Below are 25532 nucleotides of genomic sequence, written 5' to 3' on the forward strand. Positions count from 1 at the left end.
TGTAAGTCATGCAGCGGACAAATGCACACAAAATTCGAGTCAATACTATTTTTTTTTCATGGGTGATGACAGTCGCGAAAACTGTGAGAGGAAACTCACGGGAAGAATGTTGGCTCCTTGTTCAACAGCACTGTTGGAAGGGGTTGGCTGACACTGCCTTCACTGCACCATGTTGCACCAGCTGTCGCTACAATGGCCCTGTAATTTGAGCACTTTCTTTTTTGCCACTGTGGTGTCAAGGTTTGCTGCAAGTTATTGTGGGGCACTGTGAGATAATCTTTGATTGCTGTTGTTGACATTGTTGTCGTATTTGTGCCTGTTGACACATTGCTATGCCCCTCCTTCTGTCTTCGCATGGCAGAACTGTGGCATTCGTCTTCCTTGTATGATGACAGTGGCCACTTTTCACCTCTTTGGACTGAAAGATGAGTTGAAGAGCGTGGGGTGGCAAATATATTTCTGACGCACATGTTCGAGGCTTTCCTGTGTGTCACGCTGAGGATGAAGCCCAGGCATTCTGAGTTCACTCCTACTGCGTCTCTCTCTCGTTGCAGGCATCCCATACCGCCGAGGTTACCTGCTGTATGGGCCTCCAGGCTGTGGCAAGAGCAGCTTCATGTGAGTTGTTTGCCCTGAAATGGCTCGTCTGTCTGGGATTGGCAAGCCCCACAGCTAGGCCACTTTGCTCACTGGCGTTATTTCTTGTGATCAGTATCTTTCGCAACATTGGGGTTCAGTGTCATGAAAAAAGAAGAACATTTGTTTCCCTTCAAGCATAGATAAAGTTTTTATGCTGTCTGCTCACTACTGGGCAGGACCCTCTTTCGGCGTTCTCCTCTGGGAGAATAACCAGGCAGCAGCAGCAGCTCAGTATACTCACCTGTCTGTGCTGAAGGAGTGTTTTGAGCTGTGGGCAGTTTCCCCTTTGATAAGCTGAAATCCTTTGTTCTGCAGGGCCAGCAGGAATCATATTCTAGGTCACCAGCTGATGTTGTACTATTATCAAAGGCAGGCTGTAATTCTGTAATGAGGCACTTCACTCCAATATATCATAAAATTAAAAGCAAATGCCTCCCCCCGTGCAAGTGCCCCCCTAACTTCAATGTTAGTTTCACATTTTCGCTGCGTTCCAGAAAAGCACCCTCCTCTCTCACGCGCCGCACTTGCCCGTTCCCTACCCTTGGTGTGTACCTCTCGCAGGCAGCACTGCCTGTTCCAAAATTCAATCCAGTCTCAACTTTCAGAAACATCACAAACAGAAACGGCACCCCCTAGTGGTTCTGTAGGGAATTCACGGCTGTATTGTAATCATAGAGGTAATCAATTGGAAAGAAGCAACCACATGCTGCCAGTAAGATCCAAACCCACAGCCTCCAAATTTCACCAACTCCTATGCTTTCCATTGTGTAAGTCGCTGTTCACTCCCTTCTTTGTATTATTGTCATGAGCTACTCGTTTTAGACCTGGGGGTTTACAGCAATTATAATATAGGTGACAACTGCAAGGCTGACTTCATAGTGCACTATCTGCACAAATTAAGCCTCTACTTTTATGGTGGCCAAGTTTTGACATACCACTTTTGATACCAAGCTTCGATGCCTCTTTCGCATGTTGTGATCAGTGGTGGCCGGCATTGTTCATTTGGGCCTACTCCGTCACGGAATGAAATTCGGCTGTCAGTTATAGGCCATATACAGTACAACCTCGTTAATTCGAAGTCATCGGGACCGCGAGAAATCTTCGAATTAAGCGGGTTTTCGAATTAACCGAACACACCAAGAAATAAGACTTAGGCAAAAAAATTCGTTGCAGGAACGTGTTACCTTTATTCGGCATATTTTGAATTACTACTGAAAGTAATCAGAGATGCTGGTTTGCCGCGTCCGGTAGTTTGCGGCTCCTAAGGTCATGCTCTCGAGTTGGTCAAATAGACGAAACATCTCTGAACTTCCACCGTGGCACTCAACAAAACTGCGGATAACGTTCAGCGATCCGATAACTTCACCAAGAGCAGGTGCTCGGGGAGGCTCGTCGGTGTCGTCGTCGCTATCGTCGCTGTCATCGCGCATGTTCGTACCAGCAGTGATCTCACTCTCCAAGTCAGAGTAGCCAGTCTGCTCTTCGCTCTCAATGTTGATATACTCGGCGAAGCCGACTGCGTTGGACTCATCCTCTGCGCAGAGCGCATTGATGCGGTCGCAATACTCTGCTCCTTCTTCGTGAAGAGTAGTAGTACATGGGTGGTCTGCATCGGCATCAACAGTGCTTTCACTGGAAAAACCAGCGTGTTCAAAACACCGCCTGATCAATGTGGGCTCCACTTGTTTCCAAGCGTACACCATGAGGCATATGGCTCCGAGGAGGTCGATGGAGTACTCCTTGCCATTGTCGTAGCAAAGGAGCATGCGCTTGAGCAGATGGTACCGATAAATCTTCCTAGTGTGGTGAATGACGCCTTGGTCCATCGGCTGTGAGATCGAAGTGGTGTTCGGAGGTAAAAATACCATCCTGATGGCCTGGAGATGTGGAATGTCGGCATGTGCCGGGCAGTTGTCGACGACAAATAGGACATTCCTGCCCGTGGCCGCGAACTTGTGGTCAAGTTGCCGCACGTACTCTTCAAATATTGCACCTGTCATCCAGGCTTTCTTATTGTGCCTGTAGACGAGTTCATCCTTTGGCGGCAGCCGCGCATTTTTGAAGCAGCGAGGCTTCCCCGTCTTCCCGACGACCAGTAGCGGCAGCTTGTGTTTACCGCACATGTTTGTGCCGAACAGCACAGTAATCCTGTCCTTGGCCTGTTTCCTACCCTTGATGGCGGTGTTCTTCACTGCGAATGTTTTTGTTGGCAGCATCTTATAAAAAAGTGCAGCCTCGTCAAGGTTGTAAACGTCGTCTGCACCGTACTCGCTAAGCAGCGGCGCCAATGTGTGGTTTCTCCAATCCTCGACAACGCTCTCGTTAGTGCTGCCGCTCTCACCACAGACGGTGAGAAAGGTTAAATTATTGCGTTCTTTAAAACGGCAAAACCATCCATTGCTGTACTTAAATTCCTCGTGCCCAAGTTGTAGAGCTAGGTCGTTGGCCTTCTCCCGCAGTAGCGTTCCATTGACGGGAAGGTGGGCAGCGTTTGCTTTCTGCAGCCAGCGAAGCAGAGCAGCTTTCACATCTTGATACGTGGGAGCCCGCACTCGTGACCGCTTCGAAGAATAGGTCTTGCCGTAGACCTAAGCTTCTAGTATTTTTGACTTGTTGCTCAATATTGTGGACAACGTCGAGAGGGGCACGCCATGCCTTTTGGCCAACTCGGTCTTCGAACAAGCGCTCTTGCCTTCTTTCTGGATCAAGCAGAACTTCTGCTGCAGCGTTAAAGTCTTGTACTTTGGCATTTCTGCACTGCTACGGTCACAAAGCTAGCACTTCTGCACAGTCCCGCCCAAAAAAACGGCACAGTAGCCGACCCCTAACCACAGCGCACAACACAAAGAAATGGCGCAGGCGAGACCGGCGCGGCGGTGGTGGTGGCGTACTTGCAGCGTCGGAGGCACGGGGGAAGAGTGGGCGAAGCACACCAAGGGATGGAGTGGAGGCGAGGTCACGTGATAAAAACCGGTATGCCCGCCGTGTTGCAGTGAAGCACGTCTTCTCCTCTGCAGGTGCGTGTTTTGGCGGTGCGCGAGGCGCACTGTGGACCGATTTTTGTGCAGAGTGCTCCGGCTGGGGCGCTTCGCCTATAAATCATCACCATTACTATGTGGCTTTGCCTCGCGGCTCCGTAGGGCCGTCGTTTCGCCGGGTTTGCGGCAAAACATGGATCAGGCATTGCCGCATAGCAGTCCAAATTTTCGAATTAACCGGGCTGGCGCAGGCCGCCTGTTCGAATTATCCGGCCAAATTTACATTGGAAAATACGGGACTGCAGAAAACCTTCGAATTATCCGGGATTTCGAATTAACCGAGTTCGAATTATCGAGGTTGTACTGTACTGAGTGTCCCAGCTATTTGGGTCAAGGACTGAAAAGGAAAATATTTGGGGTAGGCAAGAGACAACAGTTGCATGTTGTCGGTAGCCATGTTGGGGGGGTAGCCACACACATTTCTTTTTTTCCAAATAATTAAATTAATTCACCTATATGTTTATAAATATTTTACTTTAGGCAATAAATGAGATTTTCAAAGTTTGAGGGGACCTTCAGAAGCCCCCATTCACTTATTTACGATAAAGACCTTATGTGTTTTGTTACGGACTTGGTCTCTAGCAGAGCACGGAGGAGTTAAGAAGGAAGAGGAAGAAGTGTTGGTTTTTGGGGCTAGCAGGCTTCACCTGGTTCGGCTGCCACAGCACTGTAAATAAACACCCCTTGCTTATTTCACCGTAAGTCATTAGACATATCCGCGCGTTTCAAACATTCAAAACACGTCGTATTGCACCGAAATTTGGGCGGTTGGCCAACGTGCCTACTGTGCCAGCCTTGATGACCAAGCCCACCTAGATCCTCCGTCGACTATCCAGCAAATCGTGCGGGAAGAACTTTTACGGCTCAGCCCACTTTCCCTGCATGAATCTGCTGAGGTCTCTGTTCAGAGGGTCTCTAGACGGCCGGTTTCACCACCACAAGCAATTGCAGTGCAGCCTTTCTCCCAAGCTCCTAAAGTTGCAGCTTCAATTCATCATCATCATCATCATCAGCCTGATTATACCCACTGCAGGGCGAAGGCCTCTCCCATACTTCTCCACTTAACTCGGTTCTGTGCTAGCTGCATCCACTTGACCCCTGCGAACTTCTTAATCTCATCCACCCACCTAACTTTCTGCCGCCCCTTGCTACGCTTTCCTTCCCTTGGAATCCAGTTTGTTACCCTCAGCGACCATCGGTTATCCTCTCTTTGCACTACATGTCCTGCCCATGTCCATTTCTTCTTCTTAATTTCCACTAGAATGTCGGTAACTTGAGTTATTTCTCTGACCCACTCTGCACGCTTTCTATCGCTTAATGTTACCCTTACCATTTTTCGTTCCATAGCCCTCTGGGTTGTCCTCAACTTAAGTAGAACTCTCTTGGTTAGCCTCCACGTTTCAGCCCCATAGGTGAGTACAGGCAAGATGCAACTGTTGTATACTTTCCTCTTGAGCGATACCGGTAAGCTGCTAGTCATAATCTGCGAGTGCTTGCCAAATGCGCTCCATCCCAATCTTATTCTTCTTGTTATTTCCTTTTCATGGTCCGGATCTGCGGTTACTACCTGTCCTAAGTAGACATATTCGCCTACTACTTCCAGTACTTCGCTACCTAATGTAAACTGCTGTTCCTTCCCGAGGCTGTTGAACATTACCTTAGTCTTCTGCATATTGATTTTCAAGCCTACCTTTCTACTTTTTCTGTCTAGGTCACCAATCATTATTTGCAGTTCATCCCTCGAGTTGCTTAGCAAGGCAATGTCATCAGCAAATCGCAGATTACCGAGGTATTCTCCATCTACCCTTATCCCTAACTGCTCCCATTCCAAGTCTCTGAATACTTCCTCTAAGCAAGCTGTGAATAGTACTGGGGAGATTGTGTCTCCTTGCCTAACACCTTTCTTTATGGAAATTTTGTTACTTTCTTTATGCAGAACTTTATGCAGCTTCAATTGACTATAGCGAAACGGGCGATTTGGTGGAACATATTGGATGGAAAAACAGTGCAAAAGATGAACTGCACTATTCTGATATCCTTTATAAGCACCTGGCCCGCTTAACACGTGAGATAATGGAGGCCTACCACATGAGGAAAAAAACTAGGTTGTGTGTTAGTAAGCCATTCATTTTTCTTCATGAAAGTGAGATTGCGTGCCTGCATCTCACGTAGCAACACGTGTTTGTGCTTGTCCTTTTTTCCATATATTGTGTTCCCTCTTTAATAAACTTTCAGTTGTGAGTCAGCGCTCGTCTTGTGTTTCTTTTGCTGTGGTGTTCATCTTTTGCGCTGTTTTTCCATTCAATTGACTACCCACCTATGCATTTTGCGAACCAGAATGCGTCGATGCTTGACGCCCCAAGGTATGACGTCGCATCAAGTACACCTAGACCTTCGATTCGATCTACCGGGATTCCTGAGCAGTATGTGCATTCAGCCAGACCTACGACGCGCGCTGCTGTTCATGGCTCTTATCCACAACAGCGTTTACTACCTTCCCCACTGATATGCTACAGCTGCGGCATCGAAGGTCACATCGCCAGGTACTGCCGCAGTAGGTTCCCGCCACGCTATAACCGCCCGGCGCCTCCAACAGTACCCAACAATCGTCAATACGGCTCCGTTTTTGAGCAATCAAATACTCTGCGTGGGTATTACGGCAACATTCAGAACGAGAATCTCCGCGACCATTTCTCTGCGTCTGATCGAAGTGTTAATCCTCGACCCACTTTCCGTGCTCCTCGTTCTCCATCACCGCGGCGGCGCTTCATGTCGCCCCGTCAGAAAACCTAACCAGTGCGACCAATGGGGATGAGGCCGCTGGAAATGTGCTGTGTGTCAACATCCCTCCAACTACTATAATGCTCAAAAACAAAATTCGTGTGTTAATTGATGGTGTGTATACATTAGCTTTGGTGAATACGGGTGCGACTGTGTCTGTGATGAGTAATCAGTTTAGGCGCTTGTTGGAGCGCAGAGTGATGTTTGAATATGACCGTGCTTCAACATTTTGTGGTGCGAGTGGAGAGGCGTTGCGGCCTATGAGTGTGTGCAGTGCGCAAGTGTCTGTGGTGCAATTTTTCAAGCCAAATTTGTCGTCTTACCCACTCAACGCATGACATCATTTTAGGAATGGACTTTTTGAAGTTTTGTGGCGCTACGGTTGACAGCCGCTCTGGAGAAGTCTGCATTGATAGACTTTTAGAGGAGCCACACGTGCGTGAGGATGTGTTCTGCGTAACAGAGGATACCAATGTGCCAGCCCTGTCTATGGTGTGCATCCCAGTTTTGTGCCCCAACCGTGCCTCCGACACCTTCGACGCTATGGTGGCACCACTTCATTCTAACTGTGCAAAGAAACACATTCTTGTTCTTCATTGCCTACTGTCGGTGGTCAAGGGCTGCTTACGGCTGTGGGCCATCAATTGTTCTTCGCAACCTTTAGTTTTGCCTGTGAATATAAAGATTGCGATGTGCAGCAAAGATGACGCTCCGTCGGTGGCTTTGGTTACTGATGCACCTGGCGAAAGTGCTGCCTCCAGCCCCTGACTCACAACTGCATCGGATGATCAGCCGCTCTCTAACCAGTGAACAGCTTGACGTTTTGGAGGCCAAGTATTCTTCCATCTTTGATTTTTCGGAGCCCAGCGGCTCACGGTGCATTCTTGTGACATGTACCCGGCATCGCATTGATACAGGCTACTCACACCCAATTCAACAGAAGCCATACAGAGTGTCGCCAACAGAACACCAGGTCATCAGTGAGCAGGTTCGGGATATGCTGGAAAAGGGTGTTATTCAAGAGTCATGCAGTCCCTGGGCCGCCCCTATAATTCTGGTGAAGAAGAAAGATGGTGCATGGCGCTTTTGCATCGATTATCGCCGGCTGAATGCTGCAACAAAGAAAGATGTGTATCCCCTTCCCCGGATCGATGACGCCAGCGATTGTCTGTTCTCCGCATCATATTTTTCATCCGTCGATCTGCGATCGGGATATTGGCAGATCCCTATGCACCCTGACGACACGAAAAAAACGGCTTTTATCACACCCGATGGCTTGTTTGAATTTAATGTAATGCCTTTCGGGCTCTGCAATGCTCCTGCAACTTTCGAGAGATTTATGGACGCTATCCTACGGGGACTAAAATGGCAAATGTGTATGTGCTACCTCGATGATGTCATTTTCGGCCGGACATTCAATGAGCACGATGAACGCCTCGCTTTCATGCTGGACTGCTTCAAAAACGCCGGTCTAGCGCTTAATTCGAAGAAGTGTCGCTTCGGTGAGCGTCAGACTTTGGTACTAGGACACCTCATCGATCGTGAAGGAGGCAGACCTGACCCTCAAAAGACCGCGGTTGTTGCGTCGTTTCCAACACCTCAGAACGTGAAGGAACTTCAAAGTTTTTTAGGATCGTGCTCGTATTTTCGCCGCTTCATTCCTCTTTTGCTGACACTGCTAACCCGCTCATGTGCCTTCTTCACAAAGACACTCCCTTCGAGTGGACGTCAGATTGTGACTCTCCTTTTCGCCAGCTCATTTTTTTACTAACATCACATCCAATTGTCCGGCATTTCAACTCTTCTGCTCCAACGGAATTGCACACGGACGCCAGTGGTGTTGGCATTGGTGCTGTGCTGATTCAGCGTTACGGCGACAAGGAACATGTTATTGCTTACGCCAGTCGTTTCTTAAGCAAACCTGAACGCAATTACACAATTCCTGAGCAGGAATGCCTTGCTGTAGTTTTTGCCGTTCAGCGGTTTCGCTGTTATCTATACGGGCGACCCTTCTACGTCCTCCTCCTCCTTCTCGTCCTTCGTCTGCCAGCACTGTTTTTTCCATGGTTTCTCTCACCTGCCTCTAATACTTTATTATTAGTTTGTGGCTTAAGTTAGCAGGGACACCTGGTACATCAGCCAGATGTAGAATCTGTGTCCACAAATTTGGTTCTTTTCGCGCTTCTAGCACTTAAGCTTTGTAAAGACACTCTTTGCTGAGTGCTGACTGGACACAGTCATTCACAGATCGTGCTGACGTTATGTGTTGACGTTGTGGGGTTGTAATAGGGGAATAAATGCATTTTCCCTGCTTAGTTGTGGCTGACAGTCCAAACCGCTGACCCCACCCAGTGATCACGTGCGCTACCGAGCGCACGCTGATCACTGCGGGCCGTGCTCTTGGGAACAAAGGGACAGCACGTGCTGACAACAAACAGGCATTTATTGCTGCAATAACAACAACGCCAGCTAGCAGTAAAACGCAGTAATGAATCGAGGTCGTCCAAATCACCAGCAGGGCTACGGGCCAATGTTCGCCCACGCTAGGACGGGGGATAAGCTCGGGGCCGGACAGGGCTACCAGGCGGGAAAAGTCACGCCAGGCTTCGCCTCACCAGCGACTGCAGAGTGCCGCGAAGAACGCCCGCTCACGTCAAGTTCCCCAGCCGAAGAGACTTGGCTTTGCCCGTGTGTGCGGTAACAAGATCAGGGGTGGCACTTGTGCTGCCACGACACTGGCGCCATCTCTCGATAGTTAATGTTAATCATTAATGTTGGTGCCATTCCGCGATAGCTTGAGTAAGTACCGCAGGAGAAGCAGACCTTAAAGGGGACGATGGGAGATCGTTCCCCACATCTCCAGAACCTTAAATTGGCCCACGCACCTGCAAGTGCATGCTATGGTGATGTCTTCATGAACTTGCACTTGAGGCAGAACCTTCCAGCAGAGAGCACCGACGACGTCCTCACAGACTTCTGCGGTGCGCCGACGGTCGTGTGAAGGTCTCCTCAAGATGACTGGCATGTCACGTGGGCTTCAGTGTCTGCAGGTCGGTAGGCAGCAGGGCCCAGTCGAAAACTGTGGCCGGGAGTTCATAGAGGTGGTGCCGCTGTTTTGAAGGCAGGTGCAGACGACTCCAGAGAGGGTACCGAGCCAAGCCAGGTGCTGGTACGGCGCAACACCAGGGATCGCGGGGAGTGGACCACGTGTCCACAGGACCCGCGAGGGTGGCTGAAAGTTGCAGGTCAGGATAGCAGCAGCTAGATGTGACTGCTGACTGGTCTCACCAAGACAGCTCCAGGTGGATGCACTGAACAGGATACAGGCAGCAGCGAGACTATGTGCAGAGGCCAGTAAACCGGGGTGGCTCCGATGAACCTGCATAACTGCCGTAATGCTCTCTGCATGCCTTTAATGTAAGCCACAAGAGGCAGCACCGGCACCGGCACGGGCCTCATGGCTCCGTACAAATATCGCTAGCAAAACATGTCATGCGGCTGTAAAACGCAAAGCTCAAGTGAACAAAGCCCTTACTTGAGCGGAACGAGACTGGTCAGTTCGTGTGAGGATATCAAAAGAAAAAAAAAAACAAATGGGCAGCAATGTGCTCCCACTTTGCAACACCATAGTCCTGGCGGTCGTTTCATCTGGCATGGTGCAGGTAGCTACGAAAGCCTTAGGCATATTAGGCATATACTATGACAAAGACCGCCTTGAAAAAAAGAAAGAAGAAAAGCTCGGAAATAGGTTACGCGCACACAGTCGCTCGGTGGGATGGTCCTACTCCGCTTAAGGTGGGCTCAGACGGGAGGACCGGAGCACGGACGGTCCGCGTGCGTCAGCGCTACCCCGTCACTGCTCTGAGCGACGGCAAGAGAGTGGCGTGGTCGTCCGGGGTCCCGGATCGCGGAGCGGACTGAATATGCCGAGGGCATTTTTCAGTCCATGCAAACCGAGCGTCCGCCGCGGACTGAGAATGTTTTTGCTCTTTTTGCTTTACCGTTGCTACGCCTGCGCTTTTCGTCTCGTATTCAGTTCGAGCAGGGTATGTTTGTTGTGCATGCGCTGCGTCGTTCGCTCTGTGTTCACAGCAGTGCATTGTATTTTGTGTGTTTGTGATTGTGGGTGTGTCAGAGTTATGGCTTTACTTGGTTTCTAGTGCTTATTATGGGTGAGGTAGCGAAAAAAGCGCTCAGCGAGGAAGCGACAGTCGCGTTTTTAGCGCTCGTAGGGAGCTGCCCACCAATATTGAATACTGAAGATGCTTGCAATAAAGAACGCTTGCAATAAATGATCACTTTTTCGCTTCCTCGTCGTCCTTGCACACTTCACGTAGAAAAGCCAGAGCAGCGAGACGATGGTTTCGTTTGGTGTCCATGTTGAAAATCTCGGTGGAAAGGTTTTCGGCAGCGCGCACGAAAAGTGGGGGGAGGAGGGTACACGCGGATGGTCCGCTGGCTTCGTGTGAATGCTCGACGGCCAAATGGGCACGCGGACGCGTGGTCACGTGCACAAGGTCCGTGCTGACGCGCGCGGACCGTCCGCGCTCCAGTCCTTTCGTCTGAACCCACCTTTACCGTACGAAGCAGATTTGCGGTCGGCGCCCACCCAGTGCCGCGCTGCAATACCAACAAGCTCGTCGTGGCCCCAGGCCACTCGGCTCCCAGAGCCTGCAACTCCCGGAGTCACAAAAGAGACAGAAGAGAAAATATGTACAAGAAAACTCGGACCACCCACGCGGCTTCTGTATTCACTCACTTCAGGCCGTGAACTTCGCGGACGCTAAGCCTTGCTCTCGAAGTTGACCACATTGTCCTCAAATTGAAGGAAGTACTCCAAAGGTTAAAAAAAGTGCGCTGAACATGTCGAAAAGTTCAAACTTGCTGCAGCGGAAGTCACCTCGCACTCAAGAAAGCAAGCCACAGGGCCTTGCGATCAAAATTCACTCTAGGCCTAGCACTTGTCACGTCTTTACAAAGAACGTCCCTTGAATCAAACAAACAGTCATCCAATGTTTCAAGAGCAAGCCTCACATTGGGCTGCCAGATGTGGGGTTGTAATGGGGATAAATGCTTTTTTCCTGCTTAGTCCCGGCTGACAGTCCAAACTGCCGACCCCACCCAGTGATCACGTGCGCTACTGAGAGCACGGCTACCACTGTGGGCCGTGCTCTTGGGAACAAAGGGATAACAGGTGCTAACTGCAAACAGGCATTTATTGCTGCAATAACAACAATGCCAGCTAGCAATAAAACGCGCTAATGAATCGAGGTCGTCCGACTCATCAGCAGGGCTACGGGCCAATGTTCGCCACGCTAGGGCAGGGGATAAGCTCTGGGGCCGGACAGGGCGACCAGGCGGCAGAAGTCACGGCAGGCTTTGCCTCGTTGGCGACTGCGGAGTGCCGCGAAGAGCGTCCGCTCGCATCGAGTTCCCCAGCCGAACAGACTTTGCCCGCGTGTAAGGTGACAAGATCAGGGGTGGCGCTTGTGCTGCCGCAACGCTGGCACCATCTGTAAACAGTTAATGTTAACCACCAATGTTGGCACATTCCGCGATAGCTAGAATAACTACCGCGGGGGAAAGCCGACCTTAAAGGGGACGATGGGAGATCGTTTTCCACAGCGTAGTGATGGCGGTTTGTTTGGCACTGAGAAAACGGCCTGCGAGAGTTAATTTTTGGTCCAAAATATAAGTTGAGCTTAGCGCGGATGCAAGGAATCTCGTCAACATCACTGAAAGGCTCAGGAGTTGTACAAGCCTGTAGATTTGATGGGACAAGTGCTCGTGCTATTTAAAATACCTAGGGAATGGACGATCAACAAGCGCTCGCAGCGCAGTTTATAAATGCACTCCAGCGCAGAATGAGGTAATGAGGTCAGCTTTCCCTTCCTTCAGACATGATAAGAGCTCTCTGTTCATGGTCCACCATAAAAAGATTGGTTGAGGCGGAATTCCAAGATGAGGCGAGCATATAGAGTATGGGGTCAGCTGATGAGACTAGGAAGTCCGCTGGAGGAGTGGAAGGCACGTCGCATAACTGTGTCAGTTGGAGAGGTTTTTATTGCGCAGTTTGCTTGGGCTGACAATGACCATGGCCTTATTAACCAACAGTCTGTCAGTGAAGCACCACAGTGGCAAAATGGATGACAGCGTAAGCCAGTGTATTAGCAAAACAGCTGAGCAACTGGTGCTGTGCTTGACTTTGAGTGCTCTGTGCACATTTGCCTAGCCTCTTTGCTTTAACTACTGCAAGCTTTCCTAAGGACTGGGTGACTGCTAGAGTAAGATGGCATTTTTCTTAGCCTCGCTTTTCAATTTGCACAGTGGTGCTGTTGCTGCTGTGGGAGAGCAGCTCGTGCCATGCACTCACTTCTGTGCCATGTACACAGGGAGCAACTCTCTGAACTCTCTGGTGGCCAGTGTCATCGCTGGCATGGGCAAAACATTGTCAGAGGTTGTGCGAGGAAAGGTGGCCACAGGACATGCAAGAACATAACCGCACCACCCATTGAGTGCTCAAGGTGGAATATTACACTTAAAATCTTGGTGTGCATTGTGTGCAATGTGTAGAATTCTGGACGTTACGAACACTCTCCCACGGCACTACGGATGATACGAACGAATGAACCGTAACTGCAGCATTGAGCACTACACACTGTCCGTACATCATTCACTCTGCAATCACCAGCTGCTCTGTACACACAATAAGCAATTTCAACGACACCTGGCCCACACATCGCTCCCGTCGCAATCGCCTGTCGGCCTTTACATCCTGGCTGTGGTTTATGGCGATGTGCTACCCGCAAATCGCCAGTTGCTCTATGCACTGCAAACAGTTGGCGGTGGTGCACGGAGATTGTCGATATTGCAATTTCTTGTCGGGCTGTACGCGTCACGAGAAGTTCGCAAAAGTGGGCAACCCACACATTGCCAACGTTGCTATCGTCTCTTGCACTGTACCTGCCACGAGTGGCGAGCTGTGACTGTGCGGCTGTAAATAAATTTCCTGAGCCATAAACTGATCTGCGAAAATGTCTTGGTTTTGTATATACTGATTTTCATTCATTTTGATGATACAAATTTCTAAATGATAGATACTCTTTCGCAACCCCATGAGATTCATACCGCCGAGGTTCTGCTGTGCCTACTAGAAATTCTGGTGGGTCATTTAGGCTAAAATCTGTAGGCTTGACAAGGCCTAGGTAACCAATGCACAGCAGGTGCAGGCAAGAAATTAATACAAAACTGTGTTGCTGTACAGTAAAGAGAAAAGATTGATAGAGCTAAGCTTACTGGCTTTATGCATTAACCAGCAAACGCTTATTAGCATTAGCACGGACTAAGAGGTCTAAAGTGGCAGCCATGGCTGGGTGTCTCACAGGCTTTTTTTAGCCTCTTTGTGCTCATGGGCACATTTAGGCTTCTTCTGCGGCTTTCAGTTCAATTGCTTTCTTGGCCCACTTGACGGACTCCATACTTCAACGCAGTCATCACTGCAACTCCACAATCTATCCTGTATAGGTTAATGACAAATCGACCATTAAACACGGGTGGACTGACTGCTACAACGCAGTAAACAGGTAGGCCGTGGTTGCTCTGTTGGGTCGGCTGCAATTCGCTTCTGAAGTTGCGTGGAATCATGTCGAAACACTTGGCTATGCGGTGCTCCATTCATGCTTCCACTGGCATGTCTAGCATTCCTCCATATCCACCTTGTTCAGACACTGTGCTACCTCTCCCCTGCATCTGCCATGATGCAGAGGATGCTTTGGCAAGTACTACACCTATCATCATGGTTACTTTCTAGACTATTACAGCTTTTTGCTGTGAAAGGTGTGAGGCGGCAATAATATATGAGGAGAAGTGTGCACAATCACTTCAACATCATAGGAACAACGCTAATTGCCCGAGCCCATAACCCATATCTCGATGAGCGAATTGCAAAGAAAAAAAAGAAACTAGGGTAGGGGACAAAAGATTAAGCCTCCTAAGCATTCTATAGCATTATAGGATCGACTGTTGCCTTACCTACTGCAAGGGTCATTTACCCAAAATGACCAAAGGTCCTTCAAGGGTATGCACTCATTGTTTTCTGATCAATATTTCTACCATCCATTTTTGGGGGTGCATTTTAGGAGTTCTTTTAATTTTGGGAGGACCACTTTTCAACTTGGCAGTGCGCTGTGATTGGTCCTATGGTCATCACGTGTTGCAACCAATCACAAAATTACATCCAGCAGTGGGATTTTGGTGTGATGACAACCTAAATGCGAGCGCATTAATGTAGGATTGCAAGTTTTACACAAAGTCATCATAGCTAGTTTAATACGATTTGGCTATTTGGAGATTTCAGCCAGCGCATGACACGGTGCCTTTGCTTATGCAGCACGGCACTGGCAGGTGCCCTGGAATACGGCATCTGTGTTCTCAACCTGAGTGAGCGAGGCCTCTCAGACGACCGGCTGCAGCACCTCATGTCTGTGGCACCTCAGCAGAGCATCATCCTGCTTGAGGACATCGACGCCGCCTTTGTTAGCCGGGAGGAGAGCAGCACAGGTGGGGTTTCCTGCTGAAAGAGGAGGGGTGCACCTGATGCACTCCCAGGATCTCCTCATTTTCGCCCTCTGCTTGTCCAACTCTGTTACACTACAGTTTGATACAAATCAAGATCATAGTGAATTTTCCCTCAAAAGAGTGTAAATTGCTGGGCTAGTTGGTTTGTAATGCTTTCAAAGGTGAAACTCGCCACGACAGATGCAGGACAAGACAGAGGAGTTAAGTCTAGCGGTGTCGTGTGTGTAGCTCACCTGTTTTGTTCTACACCTGTCTTTGCTGGTTCCCTCTGAAAGGACCCCCCTTCTGCTGATAGTGCCGCACCATTGCTTGGGAAAAACCACATACTTTTGCCAAAATGGTCACCTCCACTCCTCGGGGAAGCTAGTCAGATGACGCATGTAGCCTGGTAATGTTGGCTATCACTCATATTCCAAGGTTGAGTTTGGCGACAAAGTGTGTTTGTGAGTTGTGCGGTGGGATTTGTATGATTTGTATGTAGGGGGATAGGGATCACTCGGGCATTTCGTTGCAGCTCTGCATGCCGTTCAAAGGCCACCGCTGTGTACTGTCGTAGTATTGCCCCGTGTTGGTGATACAAAAAGTTGTGTGCTGTTCGTGAGTTTCACAGACTGATGGGCCACCTTACGGTCAAAAGAGTTTCTTGCTATGTAATGATCCATGATAACAGTGGTGGCGGGTTATGTGTGACGTTTATTCCATGCGAAAGGTTTTTCACTCATTTAAAAGTCATTGGTTATCATGACAACTTTCTCACCAGTGTGCTTGTTTAATGTGAAGAAAATCTATTACATGAAGTGTGCAATGGATTAGTGGACATTCTCATTCAGATAACTCTTTCATAGGTAACACTTCGACATGCATCTTGCTTGCATCTGCTGCTTTTTTTTTTTATGTTAATGCTTTCACTTCACGATTTATGAAAAACAAGCCAAATATATTGCAGAACAAACCGCTTGTTTCATTTTAACATGGGTTTAGTGACTGACAAAAATTTAGCGCAGACACTGTGTACCGTATATGAAGCCGAAAGCTCACTCGCACAATTCACTGCATCGGGTTCCCACTCGTCCTCCTGTGGCACACATAACACACGACTAGTAGCATGATGCCATCTGCACTTTTTCTGCTTCTCTGAGGGGGCCCTCCTGACTACTCTGACAACACCTACTGCTCTAGATTATGGGCATGCCGTTGTCCCACTTGCCATTTCAGTGGCTTGACAACGGCTGGCACCACAGTTGCTATGACAACCAGCAAAGCACGGCGGAATTGTTATGCTGCAGACACTTCCTGTCCACGCCACTCAGGAGCTAAGAAAGGCCTTAATATGCAGCTGAACTTTGGTAAACGCTGTACCTATCTCTTCAGAAGTTTTCATCTGCCCAGTGCTAAGTTGAACTTGCAAAGTGCTGCAACAATTTCGCTTGGTGTTTGTTAGGGCATACTTCTGTCCTGCTTCGTTGATGGGAGGTTCAGCTCTGTGAGGTGATAGTGGTGAGCGTGCAGCCTGTTCTTCCTGAATTTTCACCTACACTACTTGTGTATAAAGCAGATCAAGTATAGACAAAATAACTCTTAGTGCAACATAGCATAGCAGCAGATTCAAATGTTTACGCTGAAAACAAAATTGTGCATTGTTTGTAATCAGTCTAGCTTCAGAAGCCTGTCTTGCTGGGTAAGTTTGTTGGGATGCTAGCGCAGGCTGATAACGATGGGCCAAGAGCTGTGAGTCCCAAACAGTTACTGAGCTGCTCCAGTAAGGCAGACATGTCATGCAGCCTCTCATGCAGCCCGTGTTGTGTGCACTGACAGCCTTGTAATTGTACCACCCTTACAGCAAAGGCAGCCTACGAGGGCCTCAGCCGGGTGACCTTCAGTGGCCTGCTGAATATGCTGGATGGGGTGGCCTCTGCCGAGGCACGCATAGTCTTCATGACCACCAACCACCTGGACCGGTGAGTTGTCGCCAACATTCATCATCCACACAGGGCTCACAAGGGGCGGTGATTGCCTGCTTGGGTCGTTCTGCCTCTCTCAAGCTGACGCTTTTACAGCCACCACTAATGGCAGTCGGCGAGAAAAAGGTAGAATAATAAGGATCAGTGAATGGCCACAGAGACCACGCTCATAGTAACCGAACTTTCCCTATAGTGACTGAGAATGCAGGGTGAAACTGAGGCTTATTTTTTTTCAATCATTTGTTGTGCACATCTGCTTCCGTATGCTGAATAATGATCATATAGGTAACTCTCATCGAGATCAAGGACCTGGATGAAATGAGCAGTCGCCGCAACTGGTTCTAGCTTGTCCTTCACATCTCCACTCTTCAACCAAGTTGAAGAACACAGTGAGAAAGGTGGTGCAACAGACATGCTGCATGCAGAACATATCCATTGTACTGCCTGTGACCACACTCTAAGCACACATCCTTCATACCGCAGGTGTTTGTAAAACTGGCTGGGCCAGCGGGATATATGTATGTACAATGTGACTAGTACTTATAATTTTGAGATCATGGACGGAATGTAGTATTTTCGCTTTCAAACACCTGCCACACTTGTGCATTGATTTAAAGCCGGCTAATACACATACAGTCACTGCTTGGCATAGTAGTCTGTCAGTGTGTCTTAACCCTTTCTCTGTCACGAACGTATCGGTACGTTTTCGCGCTTTGCCTCCACAGTGTTACCAACGTACCGGTACGTTCTCTATCGTGCGTTCAAAACTTCGCGCTTGCGCTTGAGCGCGAAGCTGGCGCACTAGGACAGGTGGCGCCATCTGTAATATCTTTCTACAAGTTCTAATTTTCGCCCCGTATTATGTTGGTACGTATATATTGAAGAGTATGGAGCGATCGCGCCCACCCCCACCACCTTCCTTGCTGGGGAGCGCGCGCTACTCTATCGCGCTAAGTGGTCACGTGGTGCGCGCGTTTCGCGGTGCGTGCATGCGGTTACGGGTTCAAGGGTTATTCTGGCGTCTACCACAGATTTTTATTTTTATTCTATTGGCATGCTGCTACGACGCGTCATGTTCAGGGGCTCGCGCCATTGCCTTTCCAATAGGTTGGCACATGACTAGATCGCTGCTTTCGCTCTTTCTTGCCGTGTCCTTGCTTGTGGCTAGCAGCAGTAAAGGAGGTTGTTTTAGCCTCTTTATACCTCCCTCCGTCATCTTGATTTCACAACATGCCATTTCTCTCCGTTGTGCGGGCCACCGGATGTGTGCCCTCCGTGTGCGCGGTTACTTTCGGATGGCTGTCCGCGTGAGACCTTCGACTGCGGACTGGAGCGATGGCTCTTTTCATTATAAATACAAGCCGAGCTCGGAATCGAACTCTTAAGAAGTATCGAGAAGTTTTTTTCTTATATTATCCTCATTTATATTATTTATAATCAGGCTGATGATGATGATGCTAATTAACAATACCTACAGAACACTGAAATGCACACTTTCCGATGACTGTGTTATTTGTACAGCAATCATGATCAAAAATAAATCGCTATGCTCGTTCCCTGATATACTTGTTTCCTGAAACCAAGCCGATACTGGGGGTGCGTCACAGCCCGAAATTCCCGACAGCGAAAGGGTTAATGGTGCTTTTTTTGGAGGGTCAACATGTTGTTTTGGTTGGGGGAGTAGGGGTGTCACGGAAGCTGGGAAGCCCATTTTGGTCATCGCACTCGTGGTAAGTGCTCCTTTTATGATTTTGGGGCCAAGTTTACTGGTCATCCTTGTTTTTGTGCGTTCACGGTCATTTCTTATATGTATTCGAGATGAAATGTCCTAGTGCATACTTTGAGGATAGCACCACCTTTTTGTTGCCATATTACAACTGTAGCTTTTATAAGTGTGCTTGACTGTAATGGCGAACATGGGCTCAAGTTTGGTCTCACGACATCAGCCCTAGCGCCACACCGCTCGTTTGGTGCATTGTCTCTCTGTGGGCAATCTTTGTCCAGATAGTTCTAGAGGCTTGCGCCAGTAGGTTTCCTTTCAGGGCTGCCAGTTGTCTTGTTTTGGAGGGTGAGGCATAAGGTTAAATGTATCAGTGGTTCACTAAAAAAAATTGAAAACTGAATATTGAGGAGGCATGTTGGATGCTTAGAGATAAAAAGGAACGGTTACCTAAACTGTTGCTGGCAATGATGCATGTCTCAAGTTTTCAGTATTGATGTACTTTACCGAAGCAATGCATTCTACAGCATGAATAGCTTTTCTAATTAATTGGGGAAAAGGTCCAAAAGCATCATGCGCTAGCATCGTCTGTGCTTCTCACTTGGCCTGCTTCATTTCTGGGGTTTCCTGGTACATGAATTTGCTTCCTTGTCATTTACAGGAAGGCACACTGCAGCTGTGTGCTTCCAGTGAGCGTTAATATGCCAGCTGTCTTCCTCATTGAACAAAAAGCAACAGCTTTTTGTGTCAGCAGCTATGAGAAAAGAAATTGTAGGGGGCACTTTGGATCACTAAACTGCGATGAGGTGAAAGCCTCTATTGCGTTGTGGTGCGAAGCCCTCCGCTACGGCACATCTTTCTTTTTGTTTTCACTCCCACCTTCCTCCTTTTCTTTACAGCACGGTTAAAGTGTCCGTGGAGAATTGTGACAGATACTGCGCCTTTTCTTTGCTGTAAATCAATTTGAAATTGTGCTGATGCCTGCTGTACTGCGTATGCTGTGTGGCGTGGCGTTCAAGGACGCGCCAAATGAAAGGCAGCGCACGGATGCCTGGATCGGTATGACACGATAGCATAAGCTACCAGCCCACATATAAAGCCTCGCTTTAACCGAGCTGTATGAACGTGCCTGCATGGCCTAGGGATAATGTGAATGCAAGAGTCTTGGCAGGCTGATTCTGGTATCACCCTCCCATATGAAAGGAGAAGCCCGAGTTGGCAGCTCCTGCCAAACGTAATGTCAGGAAGCCCTACGTCCAGTTAGTGCTCGGCCATGTCAGCTGCCAGCTACCGCCTCCCACGAAATGAAAGCATTACGGACGGACGTGGCCACGACCATGAGCCACTAAAGGCCTTAAAATAACACCTTTGGTTTGGCACCAACCACGCATGCTGAACATCATGTTCACACAGCAGATTTGAATGCCATAGCGTAAAAGGCTGCATTAGTCAAAAATTCCGCCGTCCACATCGACATTGTAGCAGTGGCATTGTGAGCAAAAAATGTTGGGCATCGTGCTGGCATGGGTTAGATGGCAGCTGATATGGCCTAGCACTGATCCTTCGATAGTTTGTATGACCTGAGGAGACCACATGGCATTGGGAGCAGCTGCCAACTAGGGTTGCACATTTGAGATGGGAAGGCAGAATAAGAATCAACCTTCCAGTATGCTTGGATGCCGAGTAGTACATTTATGCGAACAAGGAACCGCTATCGCATCATACCCTTAAAGGCAGAGCTTAAGTGTTTCCCTAATTTTTAAGGTCTCTAATGCTAATATCCTTACGGAATTCAAGTTCAAACCTGGGGTGAGAACTTAAGTAAACTTACAGAGGTCCCTTTAAGGTATCTGACAGGTTATTGATGCAGAAGCATAGATGCATAGAAGAAGTATATGAATAAATTTTCCTGGATTTTCTACTTCTTATCTTATATATTTTGCATTTTGATTTCCACAATGCATTGCACAACGCATGAGTTATTTTGGAAAGCCTGGCTGATTGCTAGGTGTGTTTTCCTAAGTTGACAGTGTTGTGTTTCATTAAAACTTCTGTAAAACGGCGAGTTGAGCGCTGGTCCCATCTTCTTTCTACTCTCTTGTCTCCGTTGTTGCGCTGTTTTTTGCTTAATTGTATTTCATTCTTGATTCGATTGCCCGTGGCCACTCTTTGAGGGATCATGCCACCTTTTATAGGACGCTGAGTTTGTCGCTGACTTGCATAATGAATTTCTTATTCAGTCAGCCTTCATCATTGCCCTTCGCATGCTCCTGAGAACACACATGATCAGAGAGCTTTTCAGTTGTAACCAAGTTTGCTTTCCAGAAATGGCAGATCCTTATAAAGCGTCACTGTACGTACATTGCAATGCACCACAGATGCAACACGAGTGCTCTCTGCATGCAAAAGCAAGCGACAAGACAGCAATAAACGGAGTAAGGGGGGCCACTCACTGTGCTATGCTTTCAGAGCTTATAATAATGTTGGGTGAAAGCAATGCACGGGCTGGAATTATTTGCCAGGGCCTGGCCTGGGCTCGTCAGCTTCTTCCCTCACTCCTCCAAACTAAAACAGCTGTTTTTGTATCTACGAATTTTAGTGATAAAAGCACCTTTGCTTTAGAACAGAAGCATGATTGTGTTGCTTATTCGTTAGTTTTGCCTCCAAAATATTTTCAAGGACAGGTAGGAAGCGTTTCCGATGTAGAGAAGGCCAGGGAGTGATGCTTGTTATAAGAAGGAGGTCTTGGCTCCCGGTCCATTCTTCACACATGGATGCTTGTGCTCTGCAATGACCAGATGCACACTGAAACTGCAAACCTCCATTTTGGGCTGTTGCTGTCCCCACTGCTGCATTAGTCTGGATGGGAGATGAGTCATATTGTCTCCACAAATGAGGAGGACACTTCCCATGACTCGAGGCCAGCTACTGTTTCCTGTATGGCTTGTTTCCTCTGCTCTCAGTAGCTGTCTTGCCTTATCAGAAATTGGATTTGCTTACAAATGCTCCCAATCCTCACTGCAGTTCAGTCAAGTTTGTTTCCTTTTGTCTCGGTCGAGAGAGAGGCTACATAGTTGCATTTTGCTCCTACTCCACTGTCCACTTGCGCCTCATAGCAACAGACCATAGCTCTAAACGAGTGTTTTGTGCTGAATATTTATTCTTTGAAGCATGAAAAGGTGCTTTCCAAAGAAGCGAAATTTTCAAGTTAGTCCATTTCACTCAAAATTTCTTAGAATTTCTCTTTGGTGTAAATAAAGCAACAAAATGAAATCCTAGGAGCATTTCGGTTGAGGCAAAATCTAAAAAATGCTTATGCACAGAAACCCAAGTCATAGAAATTAGTCCTGTATTCTGGGCTAGCCTGTTCCTCATAGTCCCCCATGCACAGCTGGGGGGCATTAAGAGCACACACCAAATCATAGCAGAAAAAAAATTTCTGCACACTGCTCTCAGCTGCATGGTAATGCTGTACCTTGCAAAACTGTCTCATTACAGGTACAGTAACTACTACAGTGGCAGCATATTGCAACATGTTTTTGGCGAATCCGAAGCTTGATATAAAATAGAATATGTGGACAAAGCTTCGCAAGTATAAAAAATGAGGGGTGCTTTTATTCGTTTTCAAAAGTTTGTGTTCTGTTTGGTTTTTAAGTATGCGTGACTTTGTCACCTTATCCACAGAGTAAATACTAAACATGAACATTATCAGGCTGATAGACATGCTTGTGTAGAACACACAACACAATTATGGCAGCTTTGATGTACTCCTTTTGTGAGACACTTTCAAAATAGAAAAAAAATAGTTCCTTGCACCAAGTTTGATAAATGGTAGAAAAAAATACTAGCATCTCAAAAATAATGGCATGTAGACCAAAGCATTCATACTTCATGTTTAAAAATTTCGGGGTACCTATTATATTTTGAATTACCACAACAAAATTTGTCCTTGCATAGCATGTAGGCATGGCACTCCACCTCATGGTGATCAGATCTTTTCTCTGTCCTGAAAAAAATTTGTGATGCAAAATTGTTTTGAGAACTGCTAGAATCATAAACATATGAATAAATTTAAGAGGCCAGCCAGCTACCCTTGGATGATCCTATGTGGAACCACCCTACCTCGGTTCAACAGCAAGTGGCCGGGAGAGTGGGAAGTGGCTGAACGCATGAACCCGATGCAAAATATTCGCAAGGGCTCTAACTGCCCACTTGAGATGTATTGTTAATTTTTGAACTTTTCAGTGCAGAAGTCTTCGGGACCCCATTCAGCAGAAAATCCAGTGTCAGCATCATGAGCGAAAATTCAAGAGCATGCCAAAAAAAGCCAGCATAATTCATTCGTCAAAAGCTATATTTGCCCAAAAAAGCCAAAAAATTGCATTGCCAAATAATCTAAAAAAGAAGTCTGTTGAATTTTAATAAATGAGAACCCAAAAGTCCAACCATAATTGGTAGTTTACATTTTTAATGAGACCATACTGATTGCTTGTTCTTTTTTGTCCTCATGTGCATTCTTACTGGCCTCACAGAAGCAGTTGCCTTCAGACTAGTGCCTAGTGTACCTATCATGGCATACACAGTCAAAGGGGTCTTGTAAAACATCCAGAAACATCAACTACTTTGCATTCCACATGTGTGTTCTGCATTGATGAGCATGCTTACAGCTGTTGGCATGCATCCCAGAGAGCAAGTGCTCGCCCCTTCTATCTACCCCTGCAGATGTTTCAGTGGTCACATGCGGAGCCGCACCAGTTATTTCACGAGACTCCACAGTTTAAGGTGGACAAAGGCTAGGCTTTCATCTTCCTCCATGTGCCATACTTAAGATGGCTGAACAAGGGTAGAGGGGGAGCCTCAGTTCAGAGGGAGGAGGGTGGGGGAGAACAAAAGTGCCCACTTTTGTAGTGAAAGCTACACTACTGTAGGTTTTCAAGCCGTTGGCATGGCACCTTGGAAGATGAAGAACAAAAAGAAAAATGAGACGAAGAAGTAGAAGAAAAAGACAAATAACTCAGTTGCTGGTAGGGGCGAACGACAATAGGACAGAAAATTTGTTCGAATGTTGTGGCGGCAGCACATTAGATTCAGGTGTTTGCAGAAACATTTGCTGCAACACTCACAGCTTTAGCTCCCCTGCCAGTGATAATCGCGCTGCCCAGATGAAGCCAAGTCCACTTGTCGAAACGTTGGTTCGACTTGCGAATTGAGGCTGCCCCTCTATCCTTGTTCAGTGCTCTTTCATGCTGTGTAGCCATCTTCTTTCTCTCGTTCTGTCCTGGATACTTAGATGGCTGTTATTCAGCCCTGTCTTGTGGTGTTGTAGAATGCGTGCTTCCCACAGCTAGTGCTTCCCAAGTGGCATCAGTGCTTGGCACATCCCTGATTGGGGCGACACCCGTGGAGAGCTCAGGTTGTGCAGCAGAACGATGCTATGGAATCTGCGATTGTCTGCAATGAAACTGCCATGCCCATGTTCATTCTTCATCACAGACTCATGTTTGGGTCATAGCTTCAGTTTAGCATGGCCAGGTAAATAGTGCTATAATGGTTTATTTTTAATGCCCCTTTTGGAAACCAACATTGCAAATCCTGGCATAAGCTATTTTAATATTTTACTGTTTGCTGTGGACTGGGTGGTCAATCATTTTAAAAGCCTCCTGTGGGGTTGAATGTGTTTGCATTCTATCATGGTTCTGGTGAATTCGAGGAAATTAGGAGCCATGTGGACAAGGCTGGCAGCTTTCACAAGCATGATATCTCTGGTCATCAGCCTGACTATACCCACTGCAGGGCGAATTAAGGCCTCTCCCGTATTTCTCCACTTATGGAGCTTATCATGAGAGGTTGCGGCCAATTACTGCACCAGGGTGGCCAACTCCTGTTCTGGTGAGGGAGTGCGTTGCCGGAGGTGTTCACCGGCATCAGGTCGCACCCCAAACCTGTTTATGCAATTCCATCGACACGCGGATTTGTTGTTTTTTTTAAATCCGGTGGAGGATTGTGCGGCACCGGGGTTTGAGCCCCGGTCCTCTTGCATGCGAGGCGGATGTTCTACCGCTACGCCACCGCTGCACTCATCTCTGCCATCCTTCAACCGAAGGGCTGTTATTGAATGCTCACTTTGCCCTTGCTTATGGCTTTTGAGAAACATTGTGCACTGACATTTCGGTTATTTCCATTTCCTTTATTTAAACCATTGAGAATGTGTGGCTGCCATGGTTGAGTTAAAACCGGGGTACTCCGGTTCAGTTACCAAGAGTATTAACTGCTGAGTCACCGTGGTAGGCATTGAGACTTTGCTCTATGGGCACTTGATGCAAGCATGTCTGTCTCCTGGGAGGAGGCCTGTAGGGAAGTGTCATGTGGGGAATCTCATTAAGGCAGAAAGCTGGGCCAGTTGGTGTGTCATCATTAGACTAGCGCTTGTAATTAGGACACAGACATATAAAAAGACAGGATGAGCGCTAATCCTGTCTTCTTCTTTGCCTGTGTCCTAGTTGCATACGCTAGTTTTTTTAATTAATGGGGGTGTCAGCTGTGACAGAGGATATAGCCGTTTTTGGAAACTGGCTGCTGCTGCTGTTGTGTGGTGACAAAGAACATAGGCAGGACTGGATTCACACCTCCCCCCATGCCCCTTGCACTCACTCGAGGTGGGCTCCCAGTGTCAACTGAACAATCAGCACCGCAGAAAAACAGCTGCTAAGGAGGGAAAATGCTCTCAGCTGCTAGGACCAGCAGGCCCTGAGATTGCCCAGAAGAAGGACCTCCAAAAGCCTGTCTGTGAAAATGGGAGGGACCAACCTATGCTTC

At 47.8% G+C, this 25532-nt stretch overlaps 1 protein-coding gene across 2 annotated transcripts in view; it reads left to right on the forward strand.

The window, feature by feature from the left end:
- The window catches only part of Bcs1 (mitochondrial chaperone BCS1), a 145154-nt gene that overhangs the window by 58192 nt on the left and 61430 nt on the right, over positions 1-25532 (forward strand). For both annotated transcript variants that reach the window (XM_084595735.1, XM_084595734.1), the window contains exons 6-8: positions 555-618; positions 14848-15017; positions 16876-16993. In XM_084595735.1, the coding sequence (XP_084451861.1) occupies positions 555-618; positions 14848-15017; positions 16876-16993 (352 nt within the window). The remainder of the gene's footprint in view (positions 1-554; positions 619-14847; positions 15018-16875; positions 16994-25532) is intronic.

This window comes from Amblyomma maculatum, chromosome 2 (genome assembly GCF_055883805.1).
Source record: "Amblyomma maculatum isolate TAMU_Amacu chromosome 2, ASM5588380v1, whole genome shotgun sequence".
Lineage (NCBI taxonomy): Eukaryota > Metazoa > Arthropoda > Arachnida > Ixodida > Ixodidae > Amblyomma > Amblyomma maculatum.